The sequence below is a fragment of the Gadus chalcogrammus genome, chromosome 20 (assembly GCF_026213295.1).
Source record: "Gadus chalcogrammus isolate NIFS_2021 chromosome 20, NIFS_Gcha_1.0, whole genome shotgun sequence".
Taxonomy (NCBI): Eukaryota; Metazoa; Chordata; class Actinopteri; order Gadiformes; family Gadidae; genus Gadus; species Gadus chalcogrammus.
In genome coordinates, this window is record NC_079431.1 from 4,725,112 (window position 1) to 4,743,173 (window position 18,062).

At 45.2% G+C, this 18,062-nt stretch overlaps 2 protein-coding genes across 3 annotated transcripts in view; both read left to right on the forward strand.

Annotated features, from left to right (window-relative positions):
* Positions 1-228: 228 nt before the first annotated feature.
* Positions 229-8,199, forward strand: hacd2 (3-hydroxyacyl-CoA dehydratase 2). Its single transcript, XM_056580174.1, has 7 exons — positions 229-425; positions 1,361-1,478; positions 2,082-2,100; positions 2,557-2,645; positions 3,433-3,554; positions 5,788-5,966; positions 6,280-8,199. Exons 1-7 carry the CDS (start codon positions 301-303, stop codon positions 6,360-6,362), a joined length of 735 nt encoding a protein of 244 aa, XP_056436149.1. The 5' UTR covers positions 229-300; the 3' UTR covers positions 6,363-8,199.
* Positions 8,200-10,672: 2,473 nt separating this feature from the next.
* adcy5 (adenylate cyclase 5) overlaps positions 10,673-18,062 on the forward strand; it is a 60,020-nt gene continuing 52,630 nt past the window's right edge. For both annotated transcript variants that reach the window (XM_056579764.1, XM_056579765.1), the window contains exon 1: positions 10,673-12,968. In XM_056579764.1, coding sequence (XP_056435739.1) covers positions 12,012-12,968 — 957 coding nt within the window. In that variant the 5' untranslated portion in view covers positions 10,673-12,011. The remainder of the gene's footprint in view (positions 12,969-18,062) is intronic.

The window sequence follows — 18,062 nt, forward strand, 5'->3', positions numbered from 1 at the left end:
TAACAGGGGTATCTTTACCTACTATTTTCCCACTACTGGTAATAATCAATACAAAATATGATTTATTAATAACAATAATGTTCAACCCATTGAACGCCTCAATATTCTTATTGTTCTTATTTTTGAGTATACTTTATTTTTGTTGTTGACTGTTGCACTTCCATAAAAAGGGGCGACTCCACTAGGGGGCGCCCGTCACGGAGATTTCCCCATTTCAGCTCAGGCCTTGTGTCTTTCATTTCCTGGTCTTGAAACGACACAGGATCCGAGACAGAACTGTGGGGATCAGACATTGCAATCATGTCGGCACCTGCCATGGGACCCAGCAAAACGATGCAGGGTGATGCTGCACCCAAGAAAAAGAGGGGACCGGGTGCGCTGGCCACGGCGTACCTCGTCATCTACAACGTTGTAATGACAGCAGGGTATGTAGCCAGTTAGTTTCTGCTGTGCTGCTTAACTGTAATGCCTCTGTACGCTTTGCATTGAGCTGAGTAATAGCCTGTAGCAGAATGAATGGTGGTGGTGGTAGTGGTAAATCGCTCGCCTGCTGTCAAATATAAAGGTGCCCGATTTGCATGTTCAACTGTACGACTTTCACTCGGAAATGTGCATAGGCTCAATAGATGTAACTAAAGATAAACATGTGGTATTGCGAACTTCAAGGATGACATATAGACCCACGGCCTACATCGTGGTAGATGCATCGGATTCTCGACAAATAGGCTTTAGATTAGATTTAAAGTCTCTTTTTCAGTGCAAGGTAAAAAACAAGGCACGCCTCTGACTATTATACGATTTGCAGTATTTGCCTATCTTTGGACTATTGCGAAACAATAGGGTCGATGTTGTTTGGTGACTTTGTCAACCAGTTGGGTCACATAGTGTCGCTTCTTTCGGGAGACATTATGCGTGCATTGGAAGTGTGGAGAGTCATTGGAAGACATGGTTGCCATTTGAAGTATAGCTGTTGCATGAGACACTTTGGCTGGAAGGCAGGCTTCCTGTTCCGCTGCCCCCCATGCATTAACCATCACTTCCCAGTATCACTCGGATAACTGGTTTCACTGACATTTTAACCTGTGTTGTCTGCATTTGTGTTTTATGTTCATCAAATTTCTCTGTCTTGGTTTTTAATTACCAATAGTTCAGTCATTAATATAATATATTAACGTGTAATAACACACAATATATACATACTATAACTCATACATATCCTAACTAAAGGTGTGTGTGTGTGTGTGTGTGTGTGTGTGTGTGTGTGTGTGTGTGTGTGTGTGTGTGTGTGTGTGTGTGTGTGTGTGTGTGTGTGTGTGTGTGTGTGTGTGTGTGTGTGTGTGTGTGTGTTCTCCGCCTCTAGGTGGTTGGTGATTGCCGTGGGCCTGGTCCGAGCCTACCTGGCCAGGGGCAGCTACCATGGCCTCTACTATTCCATAGAGAAGCCACTGAAGTTCTTCCAGACCGGGGCAGTTCTGGAGGTAATAATAGGGCCAGAGGGTTGGTCTCCATAGAGTTCAACCTCCCACCTCCCTCCCTCCCCCTCCCGGTCACTGGGCCAAAGGGTATCAAACCATTGAAGAGTAGACGACTGTCCTTGTCCTTATCTGGCTCTGGTATGCACACCGTACTGGACCGCTATTTGAGCCATACAGTTAAGGCTAGACTCTAGGAATCGTTCTTCTTTGGCTCTAAAACACACAATAAGTATTAACCAGTGGAACACTGTATGACTTTGTCATACACTTGTAAATTAACACACACTTGCATACATTGCAGAGGGTGTGTCTAATGGACAGTATCCAGACAACACAGATAAGAGAAGTAATCTCGTTTAGCATAGAGCTCGATTGCTTCCATTCACCCTCCGATAGACCGATACCTATTTGCTTAATAAACATTCTGGGATTTGGCATAGTTAACGCTTGGAACATTTTATGGAAATGTTTTATTGATGGACTTTGATCACAACATTTTTACATTATCAAACCCATTCGGAAAAAATAATACATTCCATATTGTCCAGTGTTTTATGCTGGTTTTCCAAAACTATATTTAATGCTTATATTTTTCTTTCTTTTCAGATAGTGCACTGTGCTGCAGGTAATTGCCCTCTTACCTTCTCATCATGGCCATTAACTTGGCTATAGAAGCTTTAACGAAAACGGCGCGTTGTTGACTCATACGATTTTATAACCCATTCTCTTCATGATCTTTTAGATAATTAGCTAGTTGAGCTAGCTTGAGCTAGGTCAGCTAAAGCGGGATGGAGGCTGTAATGGAGTTGGTCACCACCTGTGGCCTCTTCTTCACTCTTCACTCACACAGCCATTAGCCATTAGCTTTAGCTAGCTGACCTATAACACACATCTCAGGGCTTCGACGTGGCAGTTCACTCACTCACTCACTCACTCACTCACTCACTCACTCACTCACGAACGACTTAAACATGAAAGATTTTTTTCCTACTTTTATTTTCCATACTCATATTCAATGCATGGATTTTTGCCTCTGATGAAGTCTTGTTGTTTGAAGGTTTCTTTGTCTCCTTCGTTCCAGGGATCGTACCGTCGTCTCTGGTTCTGACTGGCTTTCAGGTCCTGTCCAGAGTCTTCCTCACCTGGGCTGTTACTCACAGCGTCCGTGAGGTGAGACAGACTGCCCTCACTGTGGCTCATAAACGCAACAATTGTTTTATTGCCTCCAAATACGTATGATTACCATCAAATATGCGTCTTATAATAAGTATAAGTATAATGTGATGTCAAATAGTTATATAATGGCAAGTGTCATGAAGTTGAGCCAATCAGAATCAGCAGGATAAAAGGCCTAATTGTTGATGTCAGGCGCTTTGATTTAGCGTTTGGTAAATCCAAAAGATATATAAAATATGATGCATGAAAAATCAGTGTACGTAAGATTTCAGTGTCACGAGTGATGAAGAAATGTTATTTGCCCTGTTAATAGACCGAAGAAGAGTGATGGTGTAAGCAAAGTAAGGTATCCTTGCTCAAGCACGTTCGTCTCTTAAGAGCTTGGTAGTGGATTTGAGATGGAGGTATAACAACGGCATCTTTTTCAAGTGTCTGCTTATTTTCCTGCATGGTCAAATGCTCAAGTGTGTGTGTGTGTGTGGTGGTGTGTGAGGTTATGTGTTTGGTTGTGTGTGTGAGTGTCTGTGTGTGTGGCTGGCATGTGTTCCGCATTAGTATTTGCATCCTGAATAACATCTTGGTGTCTCCAAAACAAAACAAAAGCTCTGTTGTTCTCTGTGCCTTGAGTGTGATCTGGCCTACTGGCAACTAAATGGAACCCAGCGGTACGCCATCGACCGGTTCCTTTTGCAAACTAACCCCAGCTCCCTCTCCTCGTCCTCGTCCTCCACATCATCCTCCTCATCCTGTCGTGTGCCCTTGCTTCCATGCTGGGCTTCAGGTGCAGAGCGAGGACAGCGTGTTGCTGTTCGTCACGGCCTGGACGGTAACGGAGATCATCCGCTACTCCTTCTACACCTTCAGCCTGCTCAACCACCTGCCCTACCTCATTAAATGGGCAAGGTAAGACGGGGGGAAGACACTAACACACATCGTATAGGTAGATTGCAACCATTCACATAACTCGGACCAAGCCTCCTGTGAAATCATGCAATTCTGCGCCAATTCATTTCCCTGTTTATGCACGTTAGGAACATGCCATTTATATTATATATTAAGCTGGACAAAAAACATAAAATGCGATTGAATATAAGAATATAATATAAATTATATATTATTACATTTGTGTTTTTTTATTACACAAAAAAACACAAAACATCACAAAAAAATGCCCGCAAAATCCTATAGGAACTGTTAATATCATTATTCTATCTTAGCCGAAGGCAAGACTATTAAATACATCTATTACAGTTGACAAAATGCAAGATCATTCATGTTACAGATATGCTGCCTCGTAGTAGGGCTGGGCGATATGGCCTAAAAAAAAAAATCCCAGATTTTTTCACAAAAAATCTGATTTCCGATTTAAATAGATTTACATAAAAAGGCATTATGGCAGGCCCTGCCATTGTAAACAGTGTAACTTGTAACATAACATAAAATGTAAAATATAACATAAAATATTTCTGTAAACATAAAATATTACTAATATTACTAATATTATAAGAGGTAGTTCTGATAAAGTGCCAACATAATATTCAAACTTTCAACATGTATAAATATACAGTGTTTAGCAAACGGTAATAACCTTAAAAAAGGGATTAGTTTACAGGAGAAGAATGAGGAAAAAACACACAAGCAGCTCTTTCCCTCACTCGACTGTATTGAATGAGGAAGAGGAGCGCGATCTCCCTACTGGAGCCCCAAGGCATTACCAACAGATCGACGAATTACCAACAGATCGACGAATTATTAAACCACACAGATATATTTCAAATGAATTATGTTTACTTCAAAATAGATTATACATATATGAATAAATTGTTGTATACAACTTGTCACACTCGCTGCCATGCTTGTGTATCACTTCGGTAAATGCGCGCTCTGTGCGGGGGGAGGGCTGAGCCCATTCCGAACTACGGGAGCTGAGAGGGAAGCGTTGGCGGACGATTTTCATTTAAATAAGTCGACGTGAGCTACACACTCGAGTTAATCGATAAAATCGTTTTTTATAGCCCAGCCCTACCTCGTAGATTGAGTTGTTCTATCTTAGTGAAGCGAATCCAAAGAATTGTAATTAAGAGTCTGATGAGCGTGCGCAATCTCGATCGCTCTGTCATCTTCGGCCCTCCCTTAATGGTTTTTCATCTATATATTCTTCACCCCCATCCACAACCAAGGCAACGGTCGTTGAGTGACTCACTCACAGTGGCCGCCTGGGTGGGTGGGCTGAGGGGGGGGGGGGGGGGTCCGCTGTGGTTGCTACGAAACAAATGGCTACTGTTCGTCCTCCACGTCCTCTACATCGGGAGACAGATGTGCGATTGTCAGCGACGCAAGGTGCTGCTCTCCATTAACGTGGCACTGATGATTGGGCCTGCGTCAGCCACAGCGTCAAGGGGAATTTTGTTTGTTATAAGCACTGCGTTGTCTTCTGATTCATCGCCTCACACGAAACCGTTGGTGAAAACGGTTTGGACGTTAGGGACAGGGGTGACCATCAGGCAGATTGCAATGTCAACCACGACAGCAGCTAATGATGATTCACCATTTCTGATGAGAGAATGGGCGAGTATTGGCGAACACAAACTCAACCAGCACAGTGGCAAACTGTACAAAAAGTCAAATCGACACTGTGTAGTTCAGCATTGCCACTGTAGAAGTACACTTGTTCAGATCCTCATTTGAAGGCTCCAACCTCTTGCGCGAATAAGGTTCTCTTCGGTAGAACATGAAACAGGAAATGAGGCCCAACACTGACACTCAAGTTCTCAAATAATAAATAATAATAATATATTTTATTTGTAGAGCACTTTACATTTGAAAATCTCAAAGTGCTACAGAGTTTAAGAGACAAAAAAGGGTTGTTAAAACATATAATACATATACAGTAAAAGAGAAATTAGCAAAAGGCTTTTTTTAAAAAGACAAGTCTTAAGGTTTAGTTTAAAAACAGCTGTAGTCTGTGGGGTCTTCAGGTGGTCAGGGAGGGCGTTCCATAGTCTTGGGGCAGCAGCGAAGCTCTGTGCTTCCCCCAGGAGTCTTACTATAACATAAAGGGACTGATGGTTCGAAACCAATGACCCTTCAACCAGCGGTGAAGCCCCCTAACCCCCAGACTCTCCTGACGCCCTAGGTACACCTTCTTCATCGTTCTGTATCCCATGGGTGTGAGCGGGGAGCTGCTGACCATCTACGCCGCACTGCCCTACGTGCAGAAGACGGGCCTGTACTCCATCACGCTGCCCAACAAGTACAACTTCTCCTTCGACTACTACAGCTTCCTCATCCTGGCCATGGTCTCCTACATTCCTCGTGAGTGGCCCTGCAGTGCGCACACACAGACAAAGACACAGGGCCCTGACCCAAATCTAGAATACATCCAGCGCTATGTCGTGGTTGCGTTAGGGTGCATTTCTTAGTTTCATGTTCGTAGAACAAGACACTTTAAATTAAGATGTGGCCCTTTTCTGTTTTTATCTAGCCTTTTTCTTATTTTGACAACAAGGGTTATGGGAGGAATAGTTAATATGAGCATAATCACAATGGGATGGTTTTCAAATGATCATTTATTTTTAATGTCAACTGAGGAATCTTCTGAACCCGGTATGTTCCTCTCTTCCTCCAGTCTTCCCCCAGCTGTACTTCCACATGCTTCGCCAGAGGAAGAAAGTTCTGGGCCACGCGGAGGACCTCAGCAAAACGGACTAGGCCGGCGCGCGGACACTGGACTGTCAACGAACAACGGAAAGCGGGATCACGGCGTCAAAAATAAACTTTGCAAAAAAACAGAAGAGACAATGCATAGCCCAACGGAAACCGGTCCTGGAGTTTGTATGTTAATCCAACGTTCAATTTGGGTCGATATAACGCTCTTTTCTGTTTCCTTTTTTAACTTTTTTCTTTTTAAATGGTCTGCCTCACATTCTTTACACACTTGTTCACGTTCAGGTAGGAGGGACTTGCGTCCCATTTTAGTTTTAGTTTTTTCATTTTCGGAAGTATTGCTGTCACGTTGTTTATTCGGAAAGATGGCAGACGTAGAGATGCTCAGATCACCACTGAGCTAACAGCTTCCTGGTGAGCGGTGAGTAGCATCACGCCGCAGTACGCTATGCCAGAACGAACGCACTGATAGGAGCAGTCTCTTCTCTTGTAGCACAGATATATCGATTCCTCCACCTATACCTATCAAAGCCTATTTAGTTATCTAGGAAGTAGCAGTTTATGATATACTAGTTACCACATCCAGGACATGGGACTTTTTATAGCGTTGTACGATATATGTTCCAACAGGCTTGTTAAGATGCTACCAAGTCTTTTAATTTATTCCTTGCATAAGGTTTTTTTGATAACATTCCTTGATTAGTTTAATAAAACCTCTTCTCGTTTTTGTGCTTGCATGAGTTTCTTTTGTTCTGTACTAGAAGAGGCAATGATTTGGGCTGTGGAAGGGGAACTATATTTACATCTGTCCAGGATTCGGTTGCGATGTAGCATTGCTGTTTACGTGTTTTGTGTAACAGAACCTGTCCAGCAGCTGCGTAGGGCCGTCAGTCATTGGTTTGGGTGGTGTGACCTCATGTTTTCTCGTTGATAAGATAACCTCGTTTTTAAGGTTTTGTTTTAATGTACATTTACTGAGCAACCTCATTTAACTACAACAAAGCTTTAAACATGCTCATGTATTTTAATACTAGTACTTTTGACAAAGGGCATCCTTTCTTCTTGGAAAACGTTCTCTTTCTTTGTATTTGTATTTATATAATGGTCGGTGGTTAAGACATATGCTTAATGGATTTTTAGTTACACATCTCATTAGATTTGTTCATAAAAAAAGTGGCTTAACACATTTTTGCCTATAATCCGAGCTATACAATTTAGGAAATGCTTTAGAAAACAATGAGGGCTGTTTTAAATGCTCAGGCTGAACAGCACAATTGTGTTTATTATGTTACCACAACAGGGTTGCTTTGATAAAAAGACAAGGCAACTGACGGCAGAAAAAACATGACAAAACACACAGACACATTCAATGTCAGGCAGCAAAGGGGTTGATGCAAGCAGGCGTAATTGCAAACATGGATTGCTTTGAGGATTTTGCTGATGAAAATGCATAAGTTAATGTCATTAATTAAACATGTGTGTTACTTACAATGCCCGATTAAAGAAAACATAGAAAAGATAAAAACAATCTGGGAATCTGATGTGCGATGTGTACTTAAGAGAGTTGTGTGCTCTTATTTGATATTGACGTTTTCTTCTGCCTGGATCCAGAGACAATGTGAGCCATTATGCAGTACATGTAGGAGACCAGCTTGGTGTACAAGTGCATGAACCAAGACATCATCCGTTTGCCTGGCAATGGTGGCACTTTGTGGTGAACGGGAAGCATGTCAAAGCCTTCTCCACCCTTTTGATACCTGATGATGAGCATGGGACCAGCGGACTTTGTAATTACTATGAACAATAATTATCTTACTATATATTTACAATAAACGTACAATATCAGCAATGGTTATTTTCCTTGTGGTTGTCATTTGAGAGTATATATGCTTGGAAGTAGAGTGGATTCAAATAAAACAAATGAATTTAATAATAATTTACCTATGACTTGGATATTGAAGTCACCGTGATATGCATGCAAATTAATGTTTAAATAAATGCGATACCAACTGAGACCATAACTGGCATTGCCATAAATGCTTTCATGAAATTGACGGCTACACTGGTGCACCTATTTTGACTTTCTGAGTGCATTACTGGCTGTGCTGGCACTGGTCACTGGTAGTGTGTGTGCGTGTGTGTGTGTGTGTGTGTGTGTGTGTGTGTGTGTGTGTGTGTGTGTGTGTGTGTGTGTGTGTGTGTGTGTGTGTGTGTTTGTGTGTGTGGTGTGTGTGTGTGTGTGTGTGTGTGTGCGTGTATGTGTGCATGTGTGTGTGCGTCTGAGTGCATGTACTCCTTAATTCCACTGGTGAATCACTCACTAAGTACTGAAATGTTGTGGGTGGTCACATACTCCTTTGGGACATTCAACAGCACTGCCACATGAAGCCTACTTAATCAAACATCATCCGGTATCCAGGTATCCCACAGAGTCACAAGTCACCTCACAAGTATCCAGTCCCGCATCACACTGAAGCACTGGAGTCAACAGATTGGACTGCAGCCAGCACTCATTAGTTAACACAGTCAGGTTTCAGGTGCAACATTAATACAGAAAATATTTAAATAACATTGCAGAAACCATATTGTCTGTGTGCGTGTGTGTGTGTGTGTGTGTGTGTGTGTGTGTGTGTGTGTGTGTGTGTGTGTGTGTGTGTGTGTGTGTGTGTGTGTGTGTGTGTGTGTGTGTGTGTGTGTGTTGGTGAGAGTGTATGTGATTTTGTGTGTGTGTTTGTGTGTGTGTGCGTGCGTGCTTGCGTGCGTGTGTGTCCATGTCTATGTTTCTGTATGTTGAGCACCTGTGGAAAACCACCACAACAGAGGGTTTACATTTAACATGAGGTGAATAAATACCAGACTGAACACAAACATTTGCTTTTTTTAAACCATGTGGCTACGGATCATATGAAGGCCCTTCATAACCCACATTCACTGCTGCCTCAACTTTGCCACAACAAAGAAAGAGTGAAATATATTATCTTCCATCAAAGCTGATTTTCCTACAGAGGTCAGCATCAAGACTACTGTTCCAGACAGTGTCAGTTTCTAATCGACTTATTCTAGAGTTATTCAACAGAACATGTTGAAGTGCCTCTCAGAGATCACGTGGTGGCAGCAGAGCTCAATAAACCCTTGCACACGACAGTTTTCTTTGGAGTCGTAATAAATACAACTGCTTTATAGCGTTGTTTAAAAGCCCTTCCTGACCTTCCTCTGAAGCCCTTATTGTCCACTCGAAAGCATAGTTGGGATTTAATTTATGAGTCCGTTTATAAGGTTTCACAACAACAAAAACTAACATTTTTCGCAAGGATTAATGAATCGAATCGAATGTAAAAATATTTGAAGGCCTACCATTTGAGTTTTGAGATGTCCGTGGCAGACGACATGAATACAGGCAGTCCCATTTTGGCAAAGTTGTATGAATATTGCTTCTGAATAGAAACAGCCGAAATCCTCTGCAGAGAGACCAAGCCATTTATTAAAAAGATTGTCTTGGTGGATTGTTTTTTGTGCCAGACACCCACAACAATATTTTGACACATAGGCCTACAAGTGTGTATTTTCAATGGAATAAAGTAGGGTGGGTTAAGTCAAGCAGTGAAGGGATGGCATATTAATATCTCTAGTAAAATAATGTGATGTATGTCTTTTGGTTTATTTTGACAAGGAAGGGGCTTATAAGTCATGAAACTAGAGTGCACCAAAGCATTCCCTACGTCTAATCAAAGGATGCCTCAGACATAGCATCAGCTTATTGCCAGTTTGTTTTATGATGTCTATCTTTAATGCTGACATCTTGGTATTGAACGGTTTAGAAGGAATACATTCCTACAGAGCACTTCACTTTCAAATCTTGATTTAAAACAACATGGTCTTTTGCTGCTATTTGTAAATGCCTTTCTTTTGAGCTATTGCTTGCAAACATGATGTATATTTTACATGTTGTTTGGTTATTGTAAATGTTTCGAATATCCTACTATGTCTGTGGTTATGGTTTGCAGCAAATACCATGACAAATTCCATGTACTTGTCACATTTAGGTAATAAAGCTAATTCCGATTCTGATTCTAATGCACCCCCTAACCAATTATTGGACGGCGTCGTGACCAAAGACACCCACATTCTCCTCTCAACAGTGGACAACCATCCCACAGATGTTTTCAAACACGGGGTTAAATTCCTGACGTCCTGGGAGTCCAGCTGTGAGGGACCCGCCCCCCCATCCGAAGCTGCCGGCAGAGCGCGCGCGACTCATACAGCCCGGGATCGACACATCAGCGAACCAATGAAAATCGTGCAAGTGTGAGTCACCCTCTCGGCTGTCCAATGGAAACGGCGGGGCGGTGCGGTTACACCGGAATCATCCTTGGTTGAATCTGGCCATCAAAGAGCAATCAGCGGTGCAAAAAAAGAAAAGAAAATGCTTATGATGCCACGCGCAGAACACGCGTCGTTTGAATGAAGTCTCGCAGGGAGATATCGTCGCCATAGCCCGCGGGGGTAACAGAGCTTCGGCATGGGGCGCAGGACACCCGCCTACGGGCCTATGGAAGCTGTGGATGTTTACCGCACGGACCCTCGCTGCTGCTGCTGCTAAACACCCCTGCACTCGGATCGCATCTTCTGGAGGGGGGCGGGAGGGAGGTGTTCGGTAGTGATGGGTGTGCTGGTGGTCATTCACTCGGCGCAGGAACACGGACTTTAAGCGGACGGTGCAATAACACGTGGTGCGAGAGAAAGTGGTGTTTTTGTTGGACCGTGGTAGGCGACACACACGCCGGACGCGGACCGCCTCTGATGAGGACGAGCCCCGGTGTAGGAGGTTCGTCCCCGTGATGAAGATGTAAGCACTGATCACAGACTTGGAGGGGGGTCTGTCGCCACACACCGGTGCATGACTTGGAAAGGAAAGCTGCGTTGGCACCAAAACACAAAAAAACCCGCACCTCCAGCAGCAACAACACCACCACGATGGGCTTGCTCGTCGGGTCCGACCTTTTCCTCGGCGATCGCTCGTTAAAACCAATGTTTCCTCCAGGCACGACGAGTGAGAAACATGTTGGCAGACACTACGACGAGTCTGCCACGTAAGGGACGGTAATGCGCCACGGTGGTGACTGATTGGTTGCGTAATGGTTTATTTTGTGTTGGTTTATTTTCTGTTCTCCGGTTGGATTCTAATGAGGCTCGGCGGTGTGGTGGCGAGGCCACACGGATCTGATGGGTCTGACGCTTCGTCTCCCCTGACACCACCGCACGGATACCCCCGGGACCACCTGCGCATGTTCCAAGTGTTTTCTTTATTCCCACGACGTGGTTGCCACTCACGGGTACAGAGTTCTGCGTCCTTAAGGACATTTTTAATTGAATTAACTGCTGTTATGTGGGAGATCTAAGTTTTGGTTTTTGTAAAATGACCACCTAATTTCACTTAATAGAGGGCACATCACCTCCATCTCCTAAATCCTTAATTTTCGCAAAAATGTAAATTGAACTTGGAGAAACCCATCCATCCATTAGAGTATCTTCAAAACCCGACAGGGCCAGCTCAGTGGGAAAAGAACACACAATCAGGGTTGCTTTAAGTAAACTCGTTCAAAGTTATAGATATATTTTAAACTCCTATCAGACTCCCCCCCCCCCCCCCGGTTTTTTTTGGGGGGTTTGTTGTTGTCGCGGGACCCTTCCATCATGTCCAGATCCAATAGTGTCAGCCCACCCGCGGTCGCCGCGCCAGGGATGAGGGGAGGGACCGAACACAGATCAGCTTGGGGCGAATCGGAGGCTGTTGCCAACGGATGCCCATACTCGGCCAGATCTCCGCGCAAAAAGCTCTCCCGGTCGAACAGCCGATGGAGGGAAGAGGATGATGCGCAGCGACAGCCCGGGCGAGCCTCGACCACAGTCAGCCGGGTCAGCTTCAGGTCCAGGGCAGCCTGGCAGGAACATGGGGAGGAGAGTAGTCGAAACAACAACCACCGCTCGTCCCAGAAGCGCGCGGATGGGGAGTTGAGAAGTGCCAAGTCGGTGGAAGTGGGTTTGGAGAACCGACGGCCGAGGCTGAAGACCACGGAGGAGGAGGCGGAGGAGGAGGAGGCGGTCATGCCTGAAGTTCACTTCTCCTTGGTGGCGTGCTGTAGCGGCATGATGCAGATTTTCAAATCCAAGAAGTTCCATTCGGAGAAGTTGGAGAGGCTCTACCAGCGCTACTTCTTCCGACTCAACCAGAGCAGCCTGACCATGCTCATGGCCGTACTTGCGCTGGTGTTCGCCGTCATGCTAGGCTTCCACTGCGCCGCGGCCGGCGGCACGAACCCCACGTACGCAGCAGTGTTCTCCGTGGCCATCGTGCTCATCTTGGTGCTGGTGGTGGTTTGCAACCGGAACGGCTTCCATCAGGACCACATGTGGTTGGTGTGCTACGGGGTGATCGCGCTGGTGCTGGTGGTGCAGGTGATGGGGGTGCTGCTGATGCAGCCCCGCAGTGTCTCGGAGGGCGTGTGGTGGACGGTGTTCTTCATCCACATCATCTACACGCTGCTGCCCGTGCGGATGCGCGCGGCCGTCATCACCGGAGTCCTGCTGTCCGCCGTCCACGTGGCTGCTTCGTGGGCGCTGAGCGGCGTGGACAGCCTTCTTTGGAGACAGGTATGTGTTGGACTTTAAAAGCGTGTGGTTCTTGTGGTTGTCTTATGGGTATATGGCAGGGTCTTCTGTGATGTTAGTGGCAGGGTCTTCTGTGATGGCAGTGGCAGGGTCTTCTGTGATGGCAGTGGCAGGGTCTTCTGTGATGTTAGTGGCAATGCAAGAGGGGAGCCATGACCTCTGCTACAGCATGGCCTGAATGGTCTGAATCTGTCGTTATGGTACTGATGGTTTCGACTACTTCTCCCTGGGATTCCAGGCTGCTGTTTTGAGGGATTTGCCTACAAGCGTTAATTCTTGTCATAAAAGACATCTGTTGAGGTTGAAGAGGAACATTTTTTTATCCGTTTCTTGGCATGTCGTTTAAGATTGTGCTTTGATCACAATGATGGTTATGGGTACACCACTGGACTAATTGATCTGGCCTTGTAATTAGAGGCAACACACGGGACACATAATGGTCGGCTTTCATCTGGCTTTGACGTTGATGTGGACTTATCCCTGCATTATTTTTTATGCATAGATCAGAGGGACAGGCTAAATTAGTAAACAAAGTAAAAGTATAGTTATATCCGTCTGCCACACCACACCATTAAATACATTTCGTTATCCCCAAATCTTTTTTGGAAGAGAAAAACATAAACAAAATAGGCCTGGTTGTTTTAAGTAAAAACAAAAGATCGAAAACAGTCTTTATGAGCGCCTTTTCATCTATGTCGCAGATATTTTTATTTATTTATGTTAATTGCATTAAAATATCTATGATGGCTTCAGGATCTGTAGCTTCAGGATCTCATGCACTGTGGCGTTTTGATTCAATCGCAAGCTCGACACATTTATAGTCATATTTGGGTGGTTGAAAAGAGATGCTGGTCAACCAAGGAAAGCTTAACGCTGATTATGGGTCTGCATATTGATCACCATTGGCTGAAGCCACCTCCTACTAGGGGCTTATGGTCCTTAACTGTACTTTTTTTGTTTTAACCCCAACATAATCTAAGTTTTTCGTTCCTCTTTAGTATACCCAATATTATAGACACACACACTGTGACAAATTCAGGTTTCTTTCTTTCAGTCTCATTTCTGTACCTCTTCTTTGTTTCCTGCTCTCTTCTTAATCTCTCTCGCTCTCTATCCTTTATTAATTTATTAGTGTATTCCCCTAAACATGTTACCAAACAGCAGCTAAAAGTATTAAACATGAGGCCAGTTAGTCTAAAATTAAGGCATAATGCAGCCCTTGTTTGGTCATTATTAGATTACTCAGCTGAGGAGTAAGTTACCCTAGTTCAGTGTTCTGTCATCTGTAAGGAATTATCCTCATCACATTCAAACCATATCATTTCAAATGGAATTTGTGTCCTTTTTTGATATTAAATAAAGTTGTCACCAGCAGCAAATTTTTAAAACGATTCTTCCCTAATGTTTAGGTTTAGGGGACTCTGCGTTTAACTGAATGAAGCCCTCTTCTCTCTCCTGTCGGTCTCCTGGTTGCTGTGTGGGAAAGCGCTGTGTGTTTATTACTCTTTCCATCATGTCACACTCGTTTGGTTGTTTTTAGCAGATCAGATTCACCCCCCCCCCATGTACATGTAGGTCAGATGTAGCCTCCGGATTGTGCTGCAGTGTTTCCTTTAGCTCTAAAGATTATGCTTTGTTGCACAATTGCTCCCAGGCTTATGCTGAGATGTTCCCCGAAAAATTGTTTTCCGTTTTGTTTTGGAAAATCTTTTTTTCTTTTAGATTGACACCTTAAAAAAAAAAAGAAGGAAAACGATTTGTGAAACTGCAGCAGCACAGAAATCACATCCTCCCTAAGGAGATTTGATTCATGAGGGCTGCGTGCTAATTGTTGAGCTAATAGACTTCTATAGTGACCGGCTGTGACCACTCAACGTGTTGCACACCACCTTGTTTCTAAAACAGCGTCTCCCTCCCATTAGATCCTATTAATTCAATTCCACATGGTCCATTTCATCCTCGTCTGTAGCCGTCACAAGAGCGGTAGACTACACCTCAAACAGTACACCTTACACGTGTGTAAAGTGCACGTGTGCACGTGTGTTTACACGTGCATCATTAGATCCACTTGACACGTCCCATATCGGAAAAAGGGGAGGGTTCTGCCAAACTTAATACCACCCAAAGGCCTGGTTTGGTGACTCAGATGCTGGTTGTCGGGCAGATCCGGTCCGTGGTCGTTCTACTTGGTCTTCACACCGGAGATATGTTAAAGTGCTAGTGAACCCACAATGTCCTTTGTTTGTTTTTTAAAGGCATCGGTACGTCTTCTATAATCGTTAACGTCGTGGTCCATGCCGTTTTACCGCTGTCGCTACATAAGACCATCATTTAGAGACAACGCGTGTAAAATCGAACGTTTCTGTCTGCCAACCACTGTGAATGTTCTACTCTGCTCTGAACTTGGGTCCCGGTCTGCGGTTATCGTTGAGAGGGGTTTAATCTTCTCAGACATGGTATAATGCCACCGTGTGCGGAGCACCTTGTATACAGCACTGCTCCTACTCAAAAAAATAAGTAATCTCAGAGTTGGCCTTAGCCATAATCACGGGGATGACGCACAACTTCCTAGAACTCTCAGCCCAAATTATCCCAGTTATTTATCTCAAAGTGTTCTTCTAATATCTAGGCATTCCCCTCTGGAATCAACACATCATAAATAGTATCTGATGACTTTACCGCCCACTCTTCTGTCTCTTTGAGGTGGCCCTTGGCCCCCGACATGATGAAGCTGGAGCCGGCCCTCTACTCCTTTAGCCCCTCCTCCCCTAAATCCCTCGTGGGGGGGGGGGGATGTGTTTACGTCATCTGACCGACGGCGTTCCCTAAACTTGACCTTCGCTGGCTTCCATACTGGGGCTGATTTGAGAGAGTGTCTATAATAAACACAACCGAGCCGGCACATTTGTTAATTTCAGCCTCATTGTTTAATAATTGGGCCCTCGTAGGCCTTCAAGCTACACCCCCACACAGTCTAATAGTACACACACACACACACACACACACACACACACACACACACACACACACACACACACACACACACACACACACACAGAGAGAGAGTACTTCCTCCCAGGAGCCCCGCTGCCCCTTACCCTCGGAGGGGGAGTGGGTTAAGGGCTGACCGGTCCCACTTGTCCCAGACTGACCTCCACCCTCTCATAATTGCAATGCCCGGCACTGCAACATGCCGGCACACTGGGATCCCAAACAGACGGTGCCCCCTTTTCTCCCACTACCCTGGAAGCACCATTGCCATCGTCCACCCCACCACCCCCCACCAGTCTGAGTCCTGAAACGACCTTTGGGGTTCTGTGGAGTGGGAGGTGGGCCAAAGGAGATGGGGTGTGCTGTGGGTGGATAGGTGGCGGGAGGGTGGTCACTGATTGGCGGGCATTTGAGCCAAGTTGCCTCTCACAAGCCGCCTGCTGACCCTAAGTAGGCGCACAAGATGGCCCAGTGAGCCGCCTGTAGCTTAGCAACAGATTCCCTTTATCTGGAACCCCTACCCCAGCGTCTCTCTGAGCACACCTGTGTGTGTGTGTGTGTGTGTGTGTGTGTGTGTGTGTGTGTGTGTGTGTGTGTGTGTGTGTGTGTGTGTGTGTGTGTGTGTGTGTGTGTGTGTGTGTGTGTGTGTGTGTGTGTGTGTGTGTGTGTGTGTGTGGCGGCTATACCAGCACACAGATGACTCAGTTTCTTTGTCTTTGCTAAGTCTTTTTCTAAGCCTTCGCTTTTTTCGCGAACATGAAATACGATGGCACAGACGCAACCACCAACCGCTGACAAAGGGGGGTATTTCGAGGCAGTGGTGGCAGAAAATGCCTGATGTCTGAAGGCGGCCATGTGATGAGGTGGCAAGGCTGCATGCGTGAAGGAGACCCTCGCATTTAACATGGGCTCATGTGTTCTCCATCGCTGGATGCCAATCCTCTCTCTCTCTCTGTCTGTCTCTCTCCATGTGTGTCTGTCTCTGTCTGTGTCTCTCTGTCTGTCTGTCTGTGTCTCTCTCTCCGTCTGTGTGTGTGTGTGTGTGTCTCGGTCTTTCTCCTTCTCTGTGCTGATTGTTTGGAAGAAATGTGTGCGGAAGGGGGGGGGGGGGGGGGGGGGGGGAGGGTGGTGAACACCCTGAAATCACGGCTGTATGAGAATAAAGATGTTAGACTGGGTGTTTACACACCTTTTAGAATCCTGGCAGAATTATTATCATTTTCCAGATGCCTTCTGATGGGTATTTAGATGAGTGCATCGTCGTTTCTTTAATTATTATTAACATGTTCTTGGGTACCAATCTGAAGGCCAGGCCTGTAGGTGCCTGAGTTTTGCTTCTTATTTTATCCTGTTGTTCGATCCCCCCCCTCTCACATGCCCGACCCCCTGCGTCCTTCTCTCTCTCTCGCCTCGCTGAGCCCTGGAAAGGTTGTTCTTCGCACCCCCGCTTTACAGATTTCCTCAGCTCCACAGTCGCCAATAAAGCTTCAGTGCTATGGGTTCAAAGCTTCGTTGCCTGTTCCACAGAAACCACCGTTCCCTTATAAAACGTGATCGGCGACAGCAGACCAATGGAGGTTAAATACCAGTTAAGCTACTTAGTTTTTACCAACGGTTTGTTTCTGTGTGGGATAGTTGCCGTGACAATGCCCTCTCCTACGCAAGGTTTCATTCTGTAGGTTTTTTAGGTATGAAAGTAATTGATAGCTCCAGTTTAATTAAAGCCCTGGAATGTGTCTCAGAGAACATCACAGAGACGCCGATAGCCCCGAGTTTCCCGGGGAAGACATCATGAGAGCCTCTTATTGTACTAATGACGCACAGAGGGCTCGGAGCAGAACACGATGACTGAACACCAATCCTCGTCCTCTGTCCTGTACATCTGCACTGTATCTGCTGCGATATCTCCCTCCAACATGCTCTTTCGACCAGCTTTTTTGAGTGTGATGGAGGGAGGAATCAAGAAATCCACAAAGAATTGGAGTCCCTTTTATGTAGTGCCACCTGTCACATGAAACATGCGTTGGAAAATGCAGTTTCGTGTCAGAAATGCTGCTCGGTGTTGAGTATTGAGAAAGACCCCGT

Coding starts and splice junctions, on each gene's coding strand:
- hacd2 (XM_056580174.1), top strand. CDS start 301: ATGTCGGCACCTGCCATGGGACCCAGCAAAACGATGCAGGGTGATGCT. Junction 426..1,360: donor AACGTTGTAATGACAGCAGG/GTATGTAGCCAG, acceptor CTCCGCCTCTAG/GTGGTTGGTGATTGCCGTGG. Junction 2,646..3,432: donor TTACTCACAGCGTCCGTGAG/GTGAGACAGACT, acceptor GCTGGGCTTCAG/GTGCAGAGCGAGGACAGCGT.